This window comes from Balaenoptera borealis (assembly GCF_965194805.1).
Source record: "Balaenoptera borealis genome assembly, chromosome: 18".
In the NCBI taxonomy this organism is placed as follows: domain Eukaryota; kingdom Metazoa; phylum Chordata; class Mammalia; order Artiodactyla; family Balaenopteridae; genus Balaenoptera; species Balaenoptera borealis.
This window is the reverse complement of record NC_138877.1, coordinates 77,651,295-77,670,874: the sequence shown is the minus strand read 5'-3', so window position 1 is coordinate 77,670,874 and position 19,580 is coordinate 77,651,295. Positions and strand designations below refer to the sequence as shown.

General features: G+C 40.6%; 1 protein-coding gene across 1 annotated transcript in view; it reads left to right on the top strand.

Moving 5' to 3' along the window:
• ANKRD10 (ankyrin repeat domain 10) overlaps positions 1-18,914 on the top strand; it is a 33,090-nt gene extending 14,176 nt beyond the window's left edge. Inside the window, exons 4-6 of the mRNA XM_082365806.1 lie at positions 5,279-5,514; positions 13,968-14,057; positions 17,285-18,914. Of these exons, the coding sequence (XP_082221932.1) occupies positions 5,279-5,514; positions 13,968-14,057; positions 17,285-17,760 (802 nt within the window). The 3' untranslated portion in view covers positions 17,761-18,914. The remainder of the gene's footprint in view (positions 1-5,278; positions 5,515-13,967; positions 14,058-17,284) is intronic.
• The last annotated feature ends 666 nt before the right edge of the window (positions 18,915-19,580 follow it).

Here is a 19,580-nt window from a genome sequence, read left to right as displayed (position 1 = left end):
TGTCTTCCCATGTTTTCATATTACAATTTTGAAAGAACACTAGGAACTACTGGGAGAAAATGGGTAGCCTGCCCAAAAATGACTTTTCATAGTCTCAGTGAAAGTTGTCATAGCTTCCGTAACAGATTGTAGCAAATTGATTTTTACTAGTCTAAGAATCTGATCGTGTCAACTTTTAAAGAAAGTCAGCTTTAAAACTTCCAACAAACTAGACCCAATTTGGACATCAAATTGACTGGTGTCTGATTTTTTAAAATCTCTGCCCATTTTCAAAAATTTTTCAAACGGATACCAGAGGGGACCAGAAAGGTGAACTGGAGCTTTAGAACAACCTCACAGCACGTCCCCCATGGGGCTTCTTGCTGTCAGAAATGGACAGAGGTACACTTTAGATCAGGCATCATCTGCCCAAGTGCAGTAAACCAAAGGCACGAAATTCATGTGTGTGTTTTTTAAAGATTTAGTCTAAAAATATTGTGTACACTTTCATTACTACCCCAATTTTCATGCAAAATACAGTTTTTGAGAGTAATTTTGAACAGTATCTTCCAGATACTGAAAATTTCCATTTGGACTAGTGTGTGAAGACCACAGTTCAGATTAACTTTGTCTTTAGCAGCCCCTCACGTGGGGTTGGTAGGAGGAGCCAGCCGTGAGTGCAGTGTGGCCATATGACGCCCGCAGTGAGTGCCTCGGGATTGAAGAGCGAAGGCTTGACTGTTTGAAGAGTCCTGTAACAGAAGACAAGACCACATTCAAATGGGAAGTTATCATAGAACCTGTAAATCCTAAATCCCATTCATGTGCCCAGCTCCCATTGGATTTTAGGAAAATCATGGAGGGTAGCTTAGGTTTAATCCCTGCTTAAACTTGTAGCACTAAATAGAGCTGAAGGCTTAATAAATTGATGATACATTTTAACCAGGATAACTGTTTCAACTCTTAAAACGTTAAAATTGAAACATGCTTAACAAATAGGAGAGCATATATTAAAAAATGCATTTAAAGACAGACCTGAGCCTCCTTTGTTAAAGTGTTTTAAGAACTATACCGCTTAATTATTCTTTATGCTGCTCTTCACCTAGAAATCCACGTGATTTTCAGCCTCTGTGTAATACGTTTGAAAACCCTTTCTACTTATTAAGTATTAAGAGGCGACGAGGAATTCAGACCTGTAAAGACAGTTTCCGCCTCATTCATATTAAGCATGTCGCCTAATTCAGTCGTAAGACACTTAGAACTTTTAACAGAGAACACTCAGATGGAGTAGGAATGATTATTTCTTCTGCATGCATGCTCTCTCAAAGTCTTTTATTTTACATTCTTCTAAAGTTTACCTTTAGATATTCTCTTGATATTTAACATTTTGTGATTTAACAGATTCGGCAACTTTTAAAAAGTTATTTTTTTGTTTGAATTGTGCATAAAATTACCAGAGAGACAGTTTTCAGGAACCCATAGGCATCTGTTATTTAGAGTAGAGGACTAGTCAGAAAGAGAAAGACAAATACCATGTGATATCACTTATATGTGGCATCTAAAATATGACACATGAACTTTTACGAAACAGGAACAGACCCACAGACATAGAGATCAGACTTGTGGTTGCCAAGGGCGAGGGGGAATGGGAGGGAAGGATTGGGAGTTTGGGGTTAGCAGTTGAAACTGTTATGTATAGAATAGATAAACGACAAGGTCCTACTGTATAGCATAGGAAACTATATTCAGCATCCTGTGATGAAACATAATGGAAAAGAATATAAAAAAGAATATGTGTGTGTGTGTGTGTGTGTGTGTGTATATATATATATGTATGTATGTGTAACTGAATCACTTTGCTGTACAGCAGAAATTAACATTGTAAATCAACATACTTCTATAAAATAAAATTTTTTAAAAAAGAGTAGAGGACTAGTTACCAGTATCATCTGTTGGTTAAATGTTACTCAATTGGTCCAGCCCATTGTTTGGTTTTGTATGGCCCATAAACTAAGAATGATTTTTATGTTTTTAAAGGGTTGAAAAAATCAAAAGGATAATATTTCATGACATGTAAAAATATATGAAATTCAAATTTCAGTGCCTGTAACTAAAGGTTTATTAGAACATAGCCAGTGCTGTGTTCACACATCATCCAAGGCTGCTTTCAGGCTACAACGAGATAATGGAGACTGTGGCCTGCAGAGCTTGAAGTCCTTGCTGTCCAGCCCTTTGCAGAAAAAGTGCCTGCCCTGGATTGGTGGCCCCAGTCATTCCTTTCCACCCAGTTTTTGTGCACCATACGATTGCAGAGCCACTTGCAAGTTTTTAAATATGAGCAAGGCAGAATTAGCATGTTAAACTACAAATAAAGAAAGGAGGGATGAATGTGGGTACGTAGGAAAGGAGATGGGAAGGAAAACATTTGGAGGTAGGAGAGGGAAATGGGAGGTTCTGCTGTCCTGTACCAGAGTCAGGTATTAACGGATCTTTTTGCTTTAGAGGAACATAAACACTATTAAACCGAATGTTACATTCAGTCCTTAGTAACTGAGAAATAATATAGTTGAAAACTTCTGTAGTTTCACCAGAAGTGGAGAAGGGGTACTGTATGTCCCTGTTTCTAATACTACTACTGTAGGGATAGTGCCAAAATTATAATCTCCCAATTAATTTTTCCAGTTACCTTATGTCCCAGATTCTGATATCTGTCCATACATTTGCTGGAATGTTTTGAACTCCCCTTTGGATCACTCTTTGGATCCCTCAGAGTTATATGAGGAACCAGTTGAAGTTCAGTTCGGCTTGTGATTGTTCTTACTTGCTTGGTCCACACATGAGGAGTACATAGCATGAGTTGACTCTAGTGACTGTTCTTTCGAGTTTTGAAGATAATACCTCATACCACCTGGAAATCTGATTGGCTTCGTCCAAGCCCAGTGATGTGCAAGTGTTGGGACCACTCGTGGTAGTGGGACACAGGGCAGGAGACGCTGCCTGTGTTCTCTCAGGTGCAGGCAGGCGCTCCCACTCGGACATTTACAGTCTCCGGATACTGGCGTGCACTTACTCTTTTTCTTTAAGGCTATATTTCCTTGGAAGAACAGTAAACTTGCTATTCTAACTCAGATTCAGTCTACTGTTCAGTTTCTGAATTAAGAGTAAAGGAATTGAGTGTAGTTTGGATGTTCTTGTTTTCCATGACTTAGAAAAGTTGACATCCTCCCTGAGCATCTCAGCTTTCTTCAGTGAATTGGCGTTTAGGGTGGTAAATGCCATTTTAAAAATCTGTGTGCTGTTCTTTATTTTATCATCCACTGAGGAGTAATCTTTACTGTCAGCGTTATTTGTCCTGATTTTAAGCAGCAACTTCTCATTTCTGTATTCTTTAATTTTTGGAGAGCAAGTTCATATTTATCTATAGAAATGATCATTTTATAAACTTTGCTAATGTTCTGGGTCTTTGTCTTTTCAAATTATGTAGAGTTAAATTTTTTTTTTAATTTTAATGCGGCTACTTATTCTGTTCACATCCTTGATAGAGTGGACCTTTTTGGACCATTCACTCATATCTTCTGAAAATGAAATACACCATTTAAAAAAATTATCCCGTTTTACACTGGCTTGAATGTTAAATTTCTATAACATGTTGATATTAAAAATCAAGTATGTGATCATTTTCTGTACACATAACTAATGTAATTCACTGTACCCAAACTTTGATATTTCCTCTCTATTTAATTCATATATCAAAATATTATGAAATTTTAGAATAATGTTTATCAGAAATCATAGCCATGAAATCAAATAAAAATGTCAGTTTTAGTTCCCAGTAGCCCTGCACACAGCTGCCTTACATTTTTAAGAAAATATTGTTGGTTTTGGGGATTTTCAAGTCTTGTCTCTTTTATATTTGATCAGATTGAGTTTGGGCTTTTGCCTTTCTTCAAAATGTAGGATACATTTCTTTATCTCATGCTTTTAAAAGTGGAGACATATTTAGTGATTGTCCAAAAGTATATAGATTTTTCATTTCTGAGTTTGGAACCTTCTGAGTATGATGGCTGGAAATAGGAATACAGGGCTTATTGTTATCTTTAAAATGGAAAATCCTTATTTGTCCCTGATTCTGTAGTTTTCTCTCTGAAATGGCTTTTTTTTTTCCATTAACGTTAGTCTAGGGAAAAAGCATCCAGGGTTGTGCCCTGTTCTTTCGGGAACAAGACGAGGCCTGTGTTTGGTCACAACTGCACTCTGTGGCAGAGCTCGCTGGGAGGCGTGGTGCTGCCTCGGCCCTTCGGTGCTTCTCCAGTTTCAGTGGATCGGCCTGCAGCTAACAACCTGTCTTGCTTGTTTACAGATTTATTTCAGAGAGCAGTGTATTTTCTTGTCTTCCAGGGGAACTTCAGCGTGGAGTTGCTTTTGTTCCCTCAGTTTTGTTTCCTAATTAAGATTTACAATTTCAACTGGTTCTTTCGTATTCATCTTATTTAGAGCTTTCATTTATATTCTGCCACCACTTCTGATTTAGTCTGACTCTTAGCTAATGCAGAGGACATCGGACCTTGTTAATGTTATTAGCCACATAGGATGATGTTGATTCTTTTTGATGGTAGGACTCAGCCTAGGGGGATGAGTTCCTAGGACAGTATTAGAAGGAAACACCCACTCAAATGCTCTGAAATTCTGCAAGTTTTCCTAAGGCCAAAAAAACAAAACACAGAAAACTCAGCTTTTCAGATCTCCAGTCTGATGATAAATTAGTCTCAGGACATCCTTCTAAACTTCCACTTATAGTGTCACATGTTAGCACAAATTCTGGCTTGTCGTTAAGCCAGTTGGCTTTGTTTTTAGGAAGCCAGTTGTTATAAATGCCATGGACAATTCAGTACATGTTTGTTTGTTATGATTTTACTCGAGCTAAAGGAATGGATTATTAAAATTAAGTGCAGATAATATAGAATTCAGTTTCAGGTTAAGTCTGAAGTTAGCATAAATTTACATTCTTCAGACTAACATAAAAAATGATTTTGAGAAGTTAAATAGGAAGATGCCTTTTTTTTAAAGTTTAGTATATTGATTTTTAAATTACTGTCTCCCAAATCTTGCTTAGTAATCAAATGTGCATAAGAGAGAAGTTAGTTACAGAGCTAGGATGAGTAACTCCTTCTTTAATTCAGACTTGCTGTAAATCTGTATGCTCTTTCATATCACCTTCAGATAGTTAGTCAGTTCAGCAGGAGCAGAGACCAGATGAAAATGGTAATGGGATGTAATTCAGTGTTTTTGTGTCGTACAGCCTGAGAAATGCCAGTGGCCTGACGGCAGCAGACATTGCTCAAACCCAGGGTTTCCAAGAGTGTACCCAGTTTCTCTTGAACCTCCAGAATTGTCATCTGAATCCTTTCTATAACAGTGGCCCCTTAAATGGGGGCCATCCGAATGTATTTCCTAATCACATTAGTGTGGGAACAAATCGCAAGAGATGCTTGGAAGAGTCGGAACCCTTTGGAGCAAAGAAAGCTAGAACCACAGGTGAGACCACTTTGTGGGTGGGAAGGAGCAAATGTGTTTCCTTTCTTTAACGTGTTTTCTTTTTTATGGCTGAAAGCGCCTTCGAGATGACTCCTTCACGTAAGGGGCACTGTGCCCGGAGGACTCTGGTGCAGTGATGAGGAGTTTTTCCTGTGTTGCCACTTTGAAGATTGGCCATTTAACGAAAGGGGAGGATATGAGAGGGCAGTGTTGACAGCTGAAGTGTAAATGTGTGTATATAACTTTCTGCACACCCAGGTTTACCTGCCATGAATTAGATTTTTCTCGTTTGTTGTACCTGTTTGAAATACAACTATTAAAAAAAAAATCTGCCCCTGTGCCTCATTTTTTTTTTCCTGTGAATTTTCCTGGGCTTACAACAATTGTTGGTGTGATAGTAAAATATAATTTCACATCTGGGAAGGTAGATGTTTGCATTGGACACAGTGTGGTGTGTGTTTGTCACAGCAAGGCCCGGTGTGCCACTTTGACATTGAGGACTTAAGTCTCTAAGGTAAGTTATTTTAGATTTAAGTGTTCTTCCACCTTTTTATCTTTAGATAGTTTCGGGGTTTGTAAATAAGCAGAGTCAACTAGTCACTCTTTACTGTTGAGGAAAAAAAAATCTCCCTTTCATTTAGGGGGAAAAAAATTAAGAAGAATTACTAGCTTGGCAGGAATATTTAGCATACTTACATGGAAAAGGAAGTTTAGAGATGAGGTGAAAAGTAATCATGGTGAAATTATGCGCTCAGATAAGATTTGCCAAAGATAAATACAAAGTTGTGCCCTTTGGCTTTAAAAAAAAAAAACAACTATACAAGTATAGTCTGAGAAAAACCTGAGTGGCTAGTTTCAGTTGACTTTAATGTGTCAGCTTTATCCTCTTTCCAGTGCTGTGCCTCTTGTGTGTAACTGGAGTCTATCCAAACAAAAACATTTTTCCTACAGAGTCAATAAAATTGTATCATCTCCTTCACAACTTTTAAAATGTTGGTCAGTATAAAAACTTGTGATTATGTGACTTTTCTATAGAAATGAATGTATGAACTTAAAAGTAATCGTTTCTCAAATTCATAGCTTTTGTAAGTTACGGGCCTAATAGTTTTTAGAAAGGTATAAAAATCATATGCACAACCTGAAGGTATGTCTAAACTTCAAAAAATATTCCTTGTTTTGTTTAATGCCTGCTTAATTTGGGATCGTATTGTTAGCTTCACTCTACGACCTCATGCAAGAATTGGACGGGTGTCCATGTCATGTTAGTGTATAGGATAAATCTTAAATTCTGTTTAGTTTTTTAAAAAGGATGTCACTTAACATTCTAAGAAGACTCAAATGTACCTAAAGAGTTTTAAACTTGTCTCATCAGGTTTTAAGTTCGGTTGAATTGGCCAGTATATTCTTATTGAAGTATCTCTTTCAAGCCTTTCCAAGGATTCCTAAAACTTAAGAACTTGTTTCCTAGACCCCGGGGGTGCACAATTTGGGTTTGAATAATCACGCAGGTATTTGGGAGACTTTATCTTCCTCCTCTAGACAGGAATTCATCTTGGCTGACTGGGTTAGAGGCTGGTGTTTTGCACATGAAACTCAAAGTGCAGCTTCCCCAAAGTGCCCATTCCTGGTGCTCAGGTCGAGGATGCCAGTTGAGAAGAAAATGGGGTTGGAGCCTGGCGTTTGAGTTTGCAGGTGCTGATTACGCACACCTAAGCCAGAGTGCTGCTCCAGTGCACGTGGAGAGAGGGGGTCTTCTCACCCTCAGCTTGTGCACCTGACTTCTCAGCTCCTGTTTCCGGGCCCTCACTTGGCTACTGGCCCCTGAGGTTCAGCCCACGTGTCACTCAGGATTGTGCATGTGTGTGAATGCGCATGTAGAACAGACGGGCCTTCGTCCCACCCTTGCCCCTGCACTCCTTTTTCTTTTCTCTGGGAGAAGCTTTCTCTTTTTTCTTTTTACCATAACATACTCACTGTGAATGGGGTATTGGGGCAGTAATTCTCCAATTACTAAAACAAGGTTTTTCTTCCCAACTGCCTGAATTTTCTAAGTGAAATAATAGTTGGCTTCAATAGCTGTATAGTTACTCACATTCTGTGACTGGGGTGTTTTTGTGTGTGGGTGGGTTTTATTTATTTTTTTGTATGTTGCTTTAGTTCATTTTCATTTAATTTCTGACATCTTGTTTTGATTTGCTATATAAATGTATGAGCTTGAGGTTTTGCTCATTCTGAATTACTCATTTTGTAGATAAGTTTTTAGTTCTCATGCCAGAGTAAAAAAATATGTTTACCCCCTTGTGTAACATATGCATATAAAATAACATCTTTGAATAACTTCACATGTAAAAGTATTTAGAGAAATTGTAAATCTTTTGGGGGGGCAATTTAAGTTTGCTGTTTTAAAAATAGATGCCTGGAATACTATCTTGGCTACATAAATGCATAGCGTGGACCTTATCAATAAACTTAGTCTATTCTGTCTTATTAGAATTTAATAACTACACATATTGATGTTTTTAGTGTGGAATATATATTCACAAAAGCAATTAACTTCCAGAAATATTTCTGGCCAAGCCAACTCTTAAAGATGTATGTGTCCTGTAAAATTGACTCTAACTTTTTTTTTAAGTTTGGAATCACGAATGTGAAAGTTACCTACTCTTCTCCATAGCGAGTAGGATCTCTCTCTTAATAAACTGTTTTCAGATATTTTAAGGTAATCGGAGTAATTTTTCCCATGGAAACCTTATTGATGTAAGAGAACGTAATGCAGTGATAATTTGTTCTGCTCAAATACAGACTATCCTTGGAAGCAAGTTGTACTACAGACATTGATACTTTAAATGCCTTTCATGTGGTCATTCACACCAGTATCAGAATGCACTCTGGTCAGAACACAGATGTGATAGTTGTGGCCACGACCTCTCGAAGGTGAAATAAAATCCAAAGCTATGTGGGTGGTTGATATAAATGAAAAGTACTTTGGGGTAATATTTTCCCCGGTATGGATTTTGTTCATTTAGGATGGTGCAAGGAAATATCAGTATATATAACTAAGTTTGGGTTGGTTGGGTTTTCTTTTCCTCCCCGTTTACCAACCATTTGCTCAGGATGGAATGACAGGTGGACCTCGGGATTTCAGCTGCAGCTACTCAGTAAAATTTGTGTTAGGTCTGTATAGCATTCTAGTTAATCTTCAGGAGTAACTGCAATTATTCACAAATGTATTCCTGGAAAACTTGTCCAAATTATCAATGATCCAGAATAGAGAAGAATGCCACTCCCATCCATGAGAGAAACTTTTCATCTTGTTTTTAATCCATAATTGTTGGGGTGCAGCTCCAGAGTGTTCACTGGGGAGAGGCAGTGTGAGTTACAAAGTGACCCAGGAACCTACAGTTTTATTTTGGGTTAACAGTTGCCATCAGTAGGAGGCTGTGGTGGTACCAGACCTCACGTGTTAAGTTGACTTCATGGTTTTGTGTTAGTCAAATAGATGTATTACTGAGCTTAGCATCTCATATGTCACGTGTTAGGTATTTACTATAAAACACCGTTTAGGAAAAATACATCATGACTTAGCTTAAAGTCAGCAGTAGGAAGTTGCTCAGCACATGATCCCCAGGATGAATTTAACAGAGAGAATCTCCCTCCACTTTCTGCTCTGAATTGTTCGTTTTGACCAGGCTTAAAAAGACAAGGAGAAAGGAGGATGGGTTTGGCTTAATGAGCTTGTTAAGTGATACAGGTTAGCTAATGACTAAAAACTTCAGATGATAGAAATCAAATTGGTAATGTAGTTCCATGTATGTGACATACACAAAAGACTTTAATAACTTCTGGTGTATCTTCAGTGTTCTCAAACTTGCAGTAAATGGCCGTATTTGCTTTTAAAAATTTGACCAGAGAACATTCCTAATTGTGTTGCAATAACAAATGATTGTTTTATCTCAATCCCCAAAGACATAGCATTTTATAAGTACAATCTGAATGAATGACATTTAAGAACCAAGTGATTTTCTGTTTTAGTCTTCAGCTCAGCAAACCTCATGCACTTCGTCCTCTGCGCATTGTGGCAGCTGCAGCGGGAATCAGCCAGGGCCAGGTCCTGGCACGCTTTGTTCCGGTGGTCTGCGTCACATGCACCTTCCCTTCCGTGTTCTTTTAACAGAACCCCAGATCCCTCGTTAGTGTTTCCACAACTGTCACTGCTTCTCCGTGTCCTTGGTATCTTCACTAACCTGCCCTCTTGAATTTCCCCACCCCCAGTCTGCTGCAGTTGAGGCCCTGGCAGGAGTCCCACGAAAGGTCACCGTGTGGTAGAACCGCCTTCCTACTGGCTTTATGTGCTGTTGTGATTTTAACAGGACCTTTCTTTGCAAAGGTAGTTATCTGGGTAAAATGTACTGTATAGTAGAAGAGAACAGTTGTAATTAGTAATGCAGGGAAACCACTAAGGAAACATTTCCTTCCTGGTTCCTTTCATGGGGAACAGGGTTCCCCAATGGTCAGAGCTCCCAGTTCAGTGGGAAGGCCAGAGGGGTGTGAGGTAAGCTTGGTTGTGGGTCAGCACCTAGGATTTCCCACGCTGGCCCCCTCAAGAGGCGCAGAGGACGGTGAACAACTAGTTGGTCCCCTGGCCCCAGGCTGCACTTGACCCGCTGAGTGAAAGTGCTTGACAGTGTTCGCACATCGCACGGTGTCAGCTGTGTGGGTTGTGTCTAGGGAGTGGCGCCCTGTTACCTAAGTGTTCACATCTTAAAGCACAGGACTGTGTAGACTGGTTTTTGCCTAGTAAGAGATTTCCTTGCCTTAAAATAAGTCTGATGAAAAAAAATAAGTCTGATGAGGTGTTTCTCATAAGCCCTAGATGTGTGTTGTAAATGTGCCTGGCGATCAAAATCCTGTTGTGTGCATGTTCTGCATCTTGGGATGAGGGGGGTGCCACTTGCACAGTAAAGGCACATCTTCCCAAGTTGACCTAGCCAGCACGAAAATAAGCTTCCTCGATGGCACAGTTTCTATAATGCTGCAGACCCCTCCCTGTCTTTAAAAGTTAAGGAAGGCTTTTCCGATGTTTTAAAACTCCTTGATCAGAAATAGTTTATGTCGTTTTAGAATCTCACTGGTATCTGGCTTTAGGAGTTTTTTTCAACTCTCAAGTCTTAGATGAAAATTCAGATGCGGATTTCTGTGTTGCCCTGGGCACCTTCCCGAATGGAGCATCTTTAATGGCCGCAAGGTCAAGGATGAGGGGCTGCTTAGGCAGTGGTCACACCTGGTCATGACTCCACCTCTGGGGATAGAAAACTGGGAGGGTTTATTTTGAGCCAATCCTAGGTGATTTTCTGTCATAAATACGCATCGTCTCACATGTATTGGAGTCATGTCTAGTCAACAAATCCCTGCTTTGGCAGTCAAAGTAAAAGATAAGGACGCTTTTTACAAATGTTTGGTAATTTTTCCTTTTAACTGGAATAGGAAGATGGGAAGGGAATGTGCTTCTTTTCTAAAACAAATAGAATCAAAATGGATACTTTAGGAAGAAAATGTGTTTTTCTGAAATGTCTACAAGCCACTTTTCTCAGACGCGGTGTGGAATATTTCGGTAGTTCCTTTGGCAATGGCGATAGGTGTGTTGGGAGAAAATGCTGCAGGTGGCGTGCTCCGTGGCTGTGGAGAAAGGAGTCGAGTCCAGATGCAGTGTCCTTCAAAATTCTGGAAGGCCAATTTTAATTTCACGGCTTACAGTGCAGTTTTAAAAGGTAAACGATTACAACCTCAGTGCTCCCATTGAGCTGTTTGAGCCCTTCCTGTTTCCAGGTGCTAGAAATGAAGACATGAAGGCGTCGGTATAAAATACATCACCCAGGGTTCTAGGCAGCTAGGTTAGCAGCCGGCTGGCTGCATATCCTGGCAGATGGAGCCTGTATGGGAAAAACGCCTTGCAAAGACTGCGTATCTACGGAGAGAGTGATTAAATTCTAGGCTGTCTGTATTAGCATGTGCCTCCCACGTTCAAGAGTTTTCTTTACTAGAATCTGAAAGCTTTGGTCTGTTTCATTTTTATCCCGCTCTGTTGGTGAGCAACGACCTGCATGAACAAAAGACACGTGTAAAAGGATAGCGTCCCTAGTGCACTGCATGGGCCTCTGGTTAAGGGATCAGTCTCTGCTTTAAGGTGGTATTGTGCCCGCTCCTCTGTGCCCGCTTTTATTTTCAACATGCCCTGCCTTTGCCACCAGCTCATCTGGCCCCCTAGTGGCAGGTCTGCCCTCCTGTCCTTTTTCATTTTATAGCTAGTCTGACCTGAGATGACTCCTCTCGTTACTCTTCATAGTTCTGCTTGCTTTCTGTGTGTGTGCCTTTTCCGGCTAGAGCCTGGGCATCGTTCATCGATGGAACACTGCCAGGCACTGGGCTTGGGGAGTGAAGAGACACATTCCCTGCCTTCATGAAGCTGTTTCCTTGTTGCACTTTTGGGGGAGGAGGGGGGTCCTCATGTCTCACCTGTCAGCTTTCTTTTTAAAACCTGCTTTTCAGAGATCTGAAATTGCCGCTGTAACCTAGATGTCACTTTCCCCAAGGAACACTGGCCCTGAATTCCAGAACAAAACCAGGCATTGAGAGTATGGCTACGTAAAGCTGTCTGCACTGTATCCCCAGTGAAGTCTGACCTTTTGTACGAGGACGTTTGTGGCTTTGCCCCGATAACCTGCACTGGTTCTCAGTAAACTGCCTGATCTGGCTCATCAAACGTGGGCCTTGCTACTGCAGGCCCCTCATCTCTGCGGTGGCTGGCCGAGAACAACTGAAGGTTGTGAGGCTTTTGTCAACTGGTACCTGGAACGTCCCTCTCCCAGCCCCCCAACCCCCCATTTTCTAAGATGTCCTGTTTACCACTGACTTTTTGAAAGTACCTTGTTTCATAGCGAAGATGGAGCCTAGCCTGTCACTGATTTGGGGCCTGTGGAGGATTAAGAAAAGCTTCACAAAAGACTGAAGTCCTCAGTTTGTTGCCTCTGGCTTTAAATCACCTCTATTTGTAGGGTGCTTTTGGCTTCATACCTGTGCAGACTTTTTCTCAACTGCACAAATCACACGGCTCTGTTTCTGTTTCTTCCGTATACGGATCATTGAGAATTTGTGTTTCTCTTTTATTAAGACTTTTTTTCATTTAAAACTGTTTCAACAGTTTGGAGAATACTCTGGAACTGATATGCTCATTCCTACATTGAAAATCACTCGTGTGTGTCTAAAATTAGAAGTAATTGAAGCTGCACAGTTCAGGTTTCTCTGTTTTTAAATGTTTATTTGAAAGAAATTACACTGAAAGTTGTTACTTATTTGTTGTATATACCCTCTGACCCAGAAATCATTCTAGTTTATCTTGGGAAAGAACCAGAAGTGTATGCAAAGGTGCATTTGTAGGGATGTTAGTTACGGTATATTCATGATAGGAAAGAAAAGGAGCCACCCACGCCGCAGTGGGGAGCTGGGTGGTGGGTGAACTGTAATCCAGCCATCCAGTGGGTTATTATTCAACTTGAAAGATCCTTTTGAATTTAGTTGATGGGATGCATGCATGCCATGGTAAATGAATAAAGGCGAGGCATGAAAGTGATTTTGTTTGGATTCAATTTTGTAAAAACGCGTGCTCCTTAAGACTGGAGAGCAAGCCATACGCTGCGTGCGAGTGGCTGCTCCCGAGAAGTAGGCTGTCCGGGGATTGCAGGAGGTATTGCTGCACAGAGTGTGTGACCCCTGGAGGAGTGGCCAAGTGTGCCATGAGCTGCTCTCCAAGATGCGGGAGTGGGCGTCTCATAAGGTGCGTGCGTAGCGTCCTTCCCAAATGTCTTGGAACCCAGACGTTTAGTGGGTGTTTCCAGTTGCGTTGCATCTTGGTGCAGGGGGCCAGAGCTGCCCTCGGGAGGTACTGGACAAACCTGTCTTGATCTTGGCTTTTACTTTATTTTCTGTTAATGAAATAAGTTAACTTTTTTTAAAATTTGAGGACCGTTTTAATGGTTTTTATGTTGTTCAAGAATTGTCATTTCTTTATGAAAAACAACTGAAGGAACATTTGGGGGCGTAACATAGAGTGTCCTGAATCTTTAAAACTATTTAGAAATGTCTCTGAGTTGTATAACTGCTTTACATTGTCCAAATAACAGCCCTAAATGAAAATTTATGCCGACAAGTAAATCTCAAGTAGGTGTCTGAAATGCCATGACTTTTCACTGAAACTGCACATTTGAGGAATTGTTTTCTATTGGGGAAAGTAAGTTTTTCGGTAGTGTGCCAAGTCCATTAATGATCCGTAGATTGTAAAGTTATCTGACAGTTTTGGAGCGTCCAGTGCTCTGACAACAAGGAATGAGAAGCATCTGTGTTTAAAAGTCCTCTGCTTCGGTGGAGGGAACCTAAACTTGCCTTTGTTTTCTGTGCAGCTCAAAGCTCGGATGACCCCATGCCGCTCCTGAATGGCGAGGCGGAAGACGATGCTGACAGCATGCACGTCGATAGAGAGTTTGTAACAGGTGGGAGTGGACGGTTTCCTGTTAGCCGCAGCAGCGGTCCAATGGTCGAAGACACCAAAGAGCAGGAGGGTGGTTCCGTTGGACCGAAAGAAATAGAAATCTATACTGTTTCAGCAATGCAGACCCCCTGCCGTTGCAAGAACCAGTATGCGTGTTATTTCTAACATGCGTTCGCTCAAGCAGTTTTTGCAGTTTGTCCAGTGTTTTAGAGAATGTTATGCTATAATTTGCATATCTTGGACAAGTTTGTAGCTCTAAGGAGAAGTGTTTTGGTGCATTTTATGGATATGAAATATATAAGTGCAATCTTCCTATTTTGATTTGAGGCTTTTGCTTAATGTGCCTTGTTTAATTTTAATGAGGTCTCACATTTTTCATTTTCTGACATAGGATCTTGGGGTGACTATACCAAACGGACATCTATTGCTAGTAATTTCGAAGCGATAAGCAGCAAAAGGAATGTCTGGCTGTAAACACTGAGAACTAGTAGATGTTGTGGTTTTGACTCGTAACCAGTCAGGCCACTGTGAAACCTCTAACTCAGCATTCCCAGTTGCTTTGGTTTGTGTGACGCTCACTCTGACTCTACTAAGATGCTGAGCACGGTGTCTCACAAAACACATTTTCTCACTAAAATTTTTAGTATATTAAAACAGTTGATAGTCATTTTTGGTTTTTAAAAGGTAAGGGCTTTGTTTCTTTTACTATTTAGAGTAAAGATTTAGCCATTTAGCTAATGCTTTTTTCTACCACTCTTTTATCTAGGTGACCATGAAAACATTTTAGCCATTCTTTTAAAGTGTTAATATATTTGGGAATAGATACTGGTTTTTTAAAAGTTTTATTATTATATCTGTATGCTAAATTCTTTACTGGGGATAAAAGATTATATATTTTGTTTCCCAGAGGTACATGAAAAATTCATTTTTGTTCACTAAGATGAAAAGAAAGTGTGTACATCTTTCTGGAAGCTACAGAATTGTTACGGATGGAATCACCATTTTGCCAAATACTTAAATGAAATGGGTAGATTTTCCAAGGGAAATTCTGATTGGATAATACATTTAAAGATCTTGGCTAAAGATAAATAACAGAACTCAAAGCCAGCTTTTTAAAAAATGGCATTGCTACATGCTTTTAAAAAGGCAGAAGTAATCACTCTTTAATCTTCAAACATTAATTCCCTCGGTTTTCAGGTTAAATTTAATGCCGCTCTTGAACCTAACGTTGAAAAGGCCATTGTTTAAACTCAACTCATCCCATGTAATAGGTGCCAAGTAAGCATTCCCCATGTTTTTCATCACTTCGTGTATAACACTGTCTGACTGAATAAACAAAAGGTATGAAATTGCTAGAGATTACTTGCAGTAGGTGGGCGAGGGGATGGGGTGGAGGAGGCGAGTCCTGGAAGGTACGTTGGAACACAGTGTACGGGCGGCCCTGGGCGGTCCTGTAGACCGTCGGCAGGTGCAGGGCTGGCCAAGCAGCGTTAGGTCTTAGCCAGTCTCTGGGAGGTTTGCTGCTTTCATGCTCAGTTTTACTAGATGTTCCATAATGACATGGGGTTACAACTAACCTTGATTTTGAGAATGCATAAGGGAGCTAATTTACTTTAGCTGGGCACCAGAGAAAAATGATACACACGCAGTGAACATTAAACAAAAACACATCAGTCTAGTTAACTCGGATTTCTGAGGCCCAGTCACCTAAAAATATAATTTCTATCTTTGTTAGTAGTAGTATAGTTGTCTTAATAACTGTCGAGGTCAACATCCTACTCATGAGTTTTATTACCCAGGAAAAGCTGTTTATTTTTGGGAAAAAAAATAAATATCTCCCTGGGAATAACCTGTTTTATTTTTACCTCGTGTTTAGTTCTTGAAACACTTGTTCTCCAGCCTTAAGTTTAACGAAATAGAAAATCTGTCGTTCATTTTGAAAAGAAATAATCCATAATCCGCTGAAGAATTTACAGCGGCTGTTAAACTGTGTCACTTAAACTGCCAGAAAATTGATGATTAATAGAATGTTTCGAAGATGTTTTTGTTCATTGAACAAGATGGGATTTTTTTGTCATCAGAAAGATTGTCAGGACACACAGAAACCTATGTCCGGGTGCCAGTCGGGGGTCATAGTGTGCGGGGTGTTAGGGTCATGGGACACACACCTATGTGTCCTCATTCTAGAGGTTACAGAGTCAGTGCTTCTGTATTTAATGTCACACTTTACTTGAATAGTGCAGAACATTGGGGTAAATTTTAACATCATTAAGCACATCATAATTTTAGATCATTCTCTGTACTGTTCAGTGAATTCCTGTGAACGTGAATATTAATCCTTGAGTTTCACTATACAGAAAATACCTTGTAATTGCCTATTCCCATGTGTCCAAACGTTTTGTGATTGACATTTTTTTCCCATAAGACATCTCCCTCTTAACAGATGTCTATATGTGCAGATTATGGTTTTTGAAAGTGGAAGCTTGGAGATCGTAGTCACTGTAATTGCTGAACTCAGAAGAAGCTCTTCAGAACTGTGCTCTTGGCCCAGGACTGTGTGCATGGAATCATTAGGATTCACGGCCCCTCCTGCAGTCGGCCAGCGCTGCGCTGTGGCGCTCTGCAGAAGCGCTGTGTCATGCGAGTGTTGCTGAGGAGAACGCTCCCTGTTCCTCTGCCTGTGTGCGCGTCCCGGGCTTGGAGGAAGCGCTCTGCGGAGCCTCCCGTGGCGCTGTCAGACTTTGTCCCGGGAGCCTCCTTAATTCACATGCTTCATCTACTGCTTTTCCTGTTTTTTTAAATTTCTTAAAAGCTGGAGAAGTTTTTGGTTTATTTTAGCCCTTTGTGGGAACACGTTCAGTTCTGATGGACTGTTTCACAGCTGATGATTTTTAAAACTGCTTTCCAAAGTAGTCTTAAACTGAGAACAGTTCAGTGCTGTTGGTATTTTTCATGCAGTATGTTTGTCAGCTGAAGTTCTTTCATTTGGTTCCCCAACACTAATGAAATTTATAAATGTTTCCTATCTTACCAGGCAAATGCTTCTGTTGTGTTTTACTTTTAAATCACTTATGCACCGTTTTTTGCCTTGCCTTGCAAGAGGAACTGGTTTGTTTAAAGAAAGGAAACTAAATAAATCCTTTAAAACAGTAACAGGAATGAAGCATTTTATACTGTCTCCTCCCCTCTGGTTCTGAATTTTGGTGACAGGTGTATTTCTTAATGCAGATACGAAAAACAGTAGCTCCGTATCGAATACACTGACAAATGGATGTCTCATCAATGGACATTTGGACTTCCCCTCCACGACACAGCTCAGTGGGATGGAGAGCAGGAGTGGCCAGTGCTTAACAGGACCTAATGGAATTGGCGGTGGACTAGTTCCAGGACCGCCGTTTCCGAGCAGCCAGGGTTCTCCCTGTGTTAATGGGACTGAGGAGCCAGAAAAGGGCACGAGCGTTAACCCCGAGATGTGCGGCTCTCTGCACCTGAACGGGAGTCCGAGTAGCTGCGTAGCCAGCAGGCCTTCCTGGGCGGAAGACATCGGGGAGAACCTGCACTACGGACACTACCACGGGTTTGGGGACACTGCTGAAAGCATCCCTGAGCTGAACAGCGTGATAGAGCACTCCAACTCCGTGAAGGTGGAGGAGGGGTACGACAGCGCCGTCCTGGGCACCATGCACCTGTTCCACGGCTCTTAGGGCCGAGGCCGCCTCCTGGACACATCAGGCCTCCTGCTAACCAACTCCGAATACTAGTGTAGCATCACCCTGAAGGAATGCCACGACTTGTACTATTTTTTTATACTTCAGCTTTCTGAAAAAGTGCACTCTTATTTGGCAGGTTCTCGTTGAGTCCTAGCATGAGTACAAGTAGGCTTATTTAGCGCACAGGTGTCTCTCCGTGGGATAGTGGGCCTCTTTCAGGATGCACTTTTGAAATTTAATTTTTCTGCTGCCAATCTCAATATTTTCTTTTGAATACCATCACCGTAGATTGCCATTTTTCCTTCCGTCAAATTAAATTGTATCTGATCAGGATAAATTGCAGACAGTAAATGAGGTGTCTGGTAATTTACCCCTTTGCACACGGGCATCATTTTGAAGAGCTTGCTTTTACTCTTTCCAGTAGAATTTTTGACAAAAGACAACTCTTTCCCTATGCAAGGTACAGCCTTACAAAGATTTCTTGCAGTGATTTGTATGAAGAAAAGAACGTTTGTCTTTTTCAAAGTCTTTTCATTGAAACTTTGCTACGTGCCGTGTGGTGAAGGTCTTACTTGTAGACACACGTATTGGTTTGGGGACATGAGTGGTCCCTTCTTTAATGGTGTAGCTCACTGCCCTGGATTTCACTGAAAGCACCTGCAGCCTGGGACTGACTTCTGATTTGATGTGTTTTTATGCCACATTTCCTACTTGGACTCTAGGATTTTTACCACAGATAATGGTTTCCCTTATATGTAGTGGAAGTTACTCTTTGTAGGGACTGTCAGGTCAAAATATTTAACTGACTCTTTTGACTTATATTTTCTTTTTTCCTTGTTTTTGTTTTTTGGGGTTTTCTGCTTTAAAATATATACCACTATGTATATCCATTTAACTGAGGGACTTTTGAATCTCTCTTAATAAAGCTGCATTAAGTTTATGGTTTTATAGAAATTAGCTTTTGTTTAGGCAACTAGTGGTTACACTGTGCAGATATTGTCATGAATTTTTACTTTTCTGATTTTTGTAATAAAAATTGGTGAAGATAGAGGATGTGTCAGATGAACAAAACCAATGTTCTCAGAGTGTTACTAACATTTTGTTTTTAAATTGTCCTTTACACATGGAATAAACAAACGCTCACACCCGCTGTGTCTCTGGGTATGCTTCCCTGTGTGAGGGTGGTCCGTGGGAGGAACTGGAGGCGTAGACTTCTACTGCTGCCTTTCATTTTGCTTGTAAGATTCCATTTACTCTTCTCATCCTCCCATGTAGTCCTTTTCACCACCTTTGGTTTGTTCACATGCTCTAATTTTATGAACACATTGTCTCACTGGATCTCTCTTGGGGGTAGGGGGAGGTATAAAGTGCTGTCAGCTAACAGTATTATCCCTGCATGCTTATTTTCATAAAAGACCACAACCATAGTTTCCTAAACTTCTTTGGGCCAGCAAGTATTAATAAATGTAAGCCTTTTAAGTATATAAATTATAGTTAATAACGGCAACAGAATAGCCATTCTGGCATGCCTAGTATATTATTTTAAACGTTTATTTTTGTACATTATGGAAAAACCTACTAGACCAAATGAAGGAGCACGAGCCTTTGGAAGTGTCACAAAAATTACTCTGTGCTGAGAGCAGAAGTCAGAACATCTGCCGTGTCACCTCCGCCTTCTCCCGTGCAGGGTCAGTCATCACGCCCGGACGCAGGTGACCTCGGAAACCTTTTTAAGGGACTGATCATGAAGCCACCCAAGTGGCTGAGTTTGAAGACAGGAAACCTAATGCCGTTCCCTCATTCCCTGCATGGGC